Source organism: Porites lutea, chromosome 5 (genome assembly GCF_958299795.1).
Source record: "Porites lutea chromosome 5, jaPorLute2.1, whole genome shotgun sequence".
Taxonomy (NCBI): Eukaryota; Metazoa; Cnidaria; class Anthozoa; order Scleractinia; family Poritidae; genus Porites; species Porites lutea.
In genome coordinates this window covers 11,595,220-11,597,862 of record NC_133205.1, presented here as the reverse complement: position 1 = coordinate 11,597,862, position 2,643 = coordinate 11,595,220, and the positions used below count along the sequence as shown (strand labels likewise).

The 2,643-nt window shown below is 38.5% G+C and overlaps 1 protein-coding gene across 1 annotated transcript in view; it reads left to right on the top strand.

The window, feature by feature from the left end:
- The window catches only part of LOC140938495 (neuropeptide FF receptor 2-like), a 1,213-nt gene extending 225 nt beyond the window's left edge, over nucleotides 1-988 (top strand). Inside the window, exon 1 of the mRNA XM_073387973.1 lies at nucleotides 1-988. This exon is cut by the window's left edge and continues 225 nt beyond it. Coding sequence (XP_073244074.1) covers nucleotides 1-694 — 694 coding nt within the window. The 3' untranslated portion in view covers nucleotides 695-988.
- The last annotated feature ends 1,655 nt before the right edge of the window (nucleotides 989-2,643 follow it).

Genomic DNA, 2,643 nt, shown 5'->3' with positions numbered 1-2,643 from the left:
GCTTTTTGGTGGGATTGATTTTCCGCTGTTTTTCTGTAAGTTCATCTGCCCCCTCGTCACAGTTACGTTTAATGTTGGTATCTTTACGTTGACCTTTATGGCAGTTCACCGCTGCCGAGTCATCATCAATTCGCTTAAACCGGAAATGCGACATAAATATGTTATCATGTGGATTATTCTCATTTGGATGACTGGGTTTCTTCTTTTACTTCCACTCATAATAGTGGGAGAGGCTAAGAGAGGAGGATGTACAGAATCCTGGAGACCGTACCAAAGTCGCATATACACTGCTACATTGTTTGCATTACAGTACGTCATACCACTTATAACTATCACAGGTGCTTATATCATGATTGGGATTGAAATAGGCAGGGCGAAAAAGCGCCATGACTCTGACGCACAGGATCGGTTTGGCTTAAAAATACGGCGAAAAGAGGATCTTCAAATCATCAAGATGATGGGAATTATTGTTATATTGTTCGCAGTATTTATGCTGCCAATTCAACTGGCGTGGTTTATATCGGACTTTGGACCTGCCGAATATAAGAAAGTAGCCAGTGTGTTGCTAAGGATGGCTGATATTGCAGCGTATTTACACGCATGCGTGAATCCAATCATTTACGGAACTATAACTAAGTTCTTTCGGCGACAATACATCAGATATCTGAAATGTGTTTTAGTCTTCAACAAGTGATTTGATTTGATTTATTTCTTTGTTTTTGTCACGTTACAGATTGTATATACTGAAAAAAAAAATGTACAATAAGATGGTGACGGTGAAGTCTGAACTGGAAACCTGGAGCTAGAAGAATTTCTCAGGCGGTAGATGAAAGCCAGAACACCATGACAACGAAACGTATCTGTCACTGACTATTCCTAATTTGTATGAGGCTGAAAACATAGTGATAGCCGTTGTAATTCTAGGTAACATAAATGACGATTTCCTAGGTTATCCAAATAAAATAACGGCGAATTTTAGCTCAAAAAAGTCATTCATAGATGTCTTTTAGTCCATAAGCGAATTCTCAAAAAGAAACCTAAAATGGATTTTCGTAGCATCCTCCTTGGTACCTAGTGAGATTGGTATCAAATTAAAGCTGAAGCACTGAATATTTTAAATCTACTCGTTACCAGGACGGTAACTGGTGCGCATAAAGGAGATAGATAGGAAAGGAGAGGATACATTTTGCTTTACTAATACAAAAACTCTGATAGAAATCACGAAATATATACTCGCCCAAAGTTGATAACACTTCTTAAAATATACCAAAAATTAGTGTGCCATAAATTCACTCGCCTCTAGGAAGAAGTGTTACACAGTGGAAATTATGTTCATCATGGAGGCCCATCCTTGATTGTACTCTGTGGGTTTTTCTTGTTGGTTTTTTCCATCGTAAAATATTATTAGAAACTAGCATTTTTAAGAGTTAAAACCCCTAAGAGGGCCTGGGATGCGCGGGCCGGTGACCACCTACATTGAAGTGGGGGCGGGGGTGGGGGTGGTTGAGAGCAAATTTGGCTGTTCTCTCTTTGTGGCTGTTTAGAACTGTCAGATTACGGAACCTTTCTTGAGTCATTGTTGAGCAGAGTCATGTTCATAAATTTCAAGCCGCTGAAAAGTACCTTTCTCCTGCTGAGCGTGATTGCAGATGCTGAATCCACCATTAGAAGTTTGCAGATCATGATATTACACTGTAGGTTCCTGTAACGTCTTCATTTTGTCTAGCATGTCATTGAAATGTGCCAGAGACCACATCATCAGCTGATATAATTCGTTTTAAGATACTGTAGTTCACGGAGTAGTCTTCAGATTTAATCAAGAACCTTCATCAAAAAAGACTATTCCGCATGGTTGCAAATGCTACATACCTTTGGTTTGAAAATGCAGAAATCTAGGACGATTGACTTTTTGAGGTTTCCCATGCATCAGACTGATGGGATCAAAACGGACCAATAATAAATTTAGATGCTGAAAGATTCTTATTCCAACAAAGTTACTATTGACATGATATGTATATCACAATGGAACCTCTATAACGAAGTCCTTGGTCTAATAAACTATTTTTTTTTACTCCAGTAATAGTAAAATATAAGGCAATATGAAAAAGAACCTCGATATAAGTTAACAAACCTTGTTATAATGAACATATTTGCCAGTCCCTTGGCCCTTCGTTATATCGAGGTTCCACTGTACTTAATTTTATTTATTTATTTTTCAAAAAGTGGGGAAGCCCCTTTGCCCTGTGTGGGCCCTGCCCTAGCTTGGCTCAGGCTATATAATACCCCCAAAATAGACTATGCTAAATCAGGCAGCAAAGAGCAATAAAATTGCAGCCTTTAAACAGTATTACAGCCCTTAGCTTGTTTATTGTAATCACTGGTATGACTAAAAAATAATGGGTTTGTATATTGCACACGGTAGGTAAGACCAAAACTTGTCCTCCAGGTTCTTAGCTGGGGCCTCACATTTATCTTGTGATCAACAAGTGTGCAGATCAATTATTGTTACAGAAGGGTGGACAGTACCTTTGTATGTAATAAGGGGCCATGAAGCTTCATCATTTATAGGAATAACATTAGTCTATTCCATATTAAAAGATACACACACCAAGGTTTTTTGAAGTAGCAAGGCTGTGCTCTAAG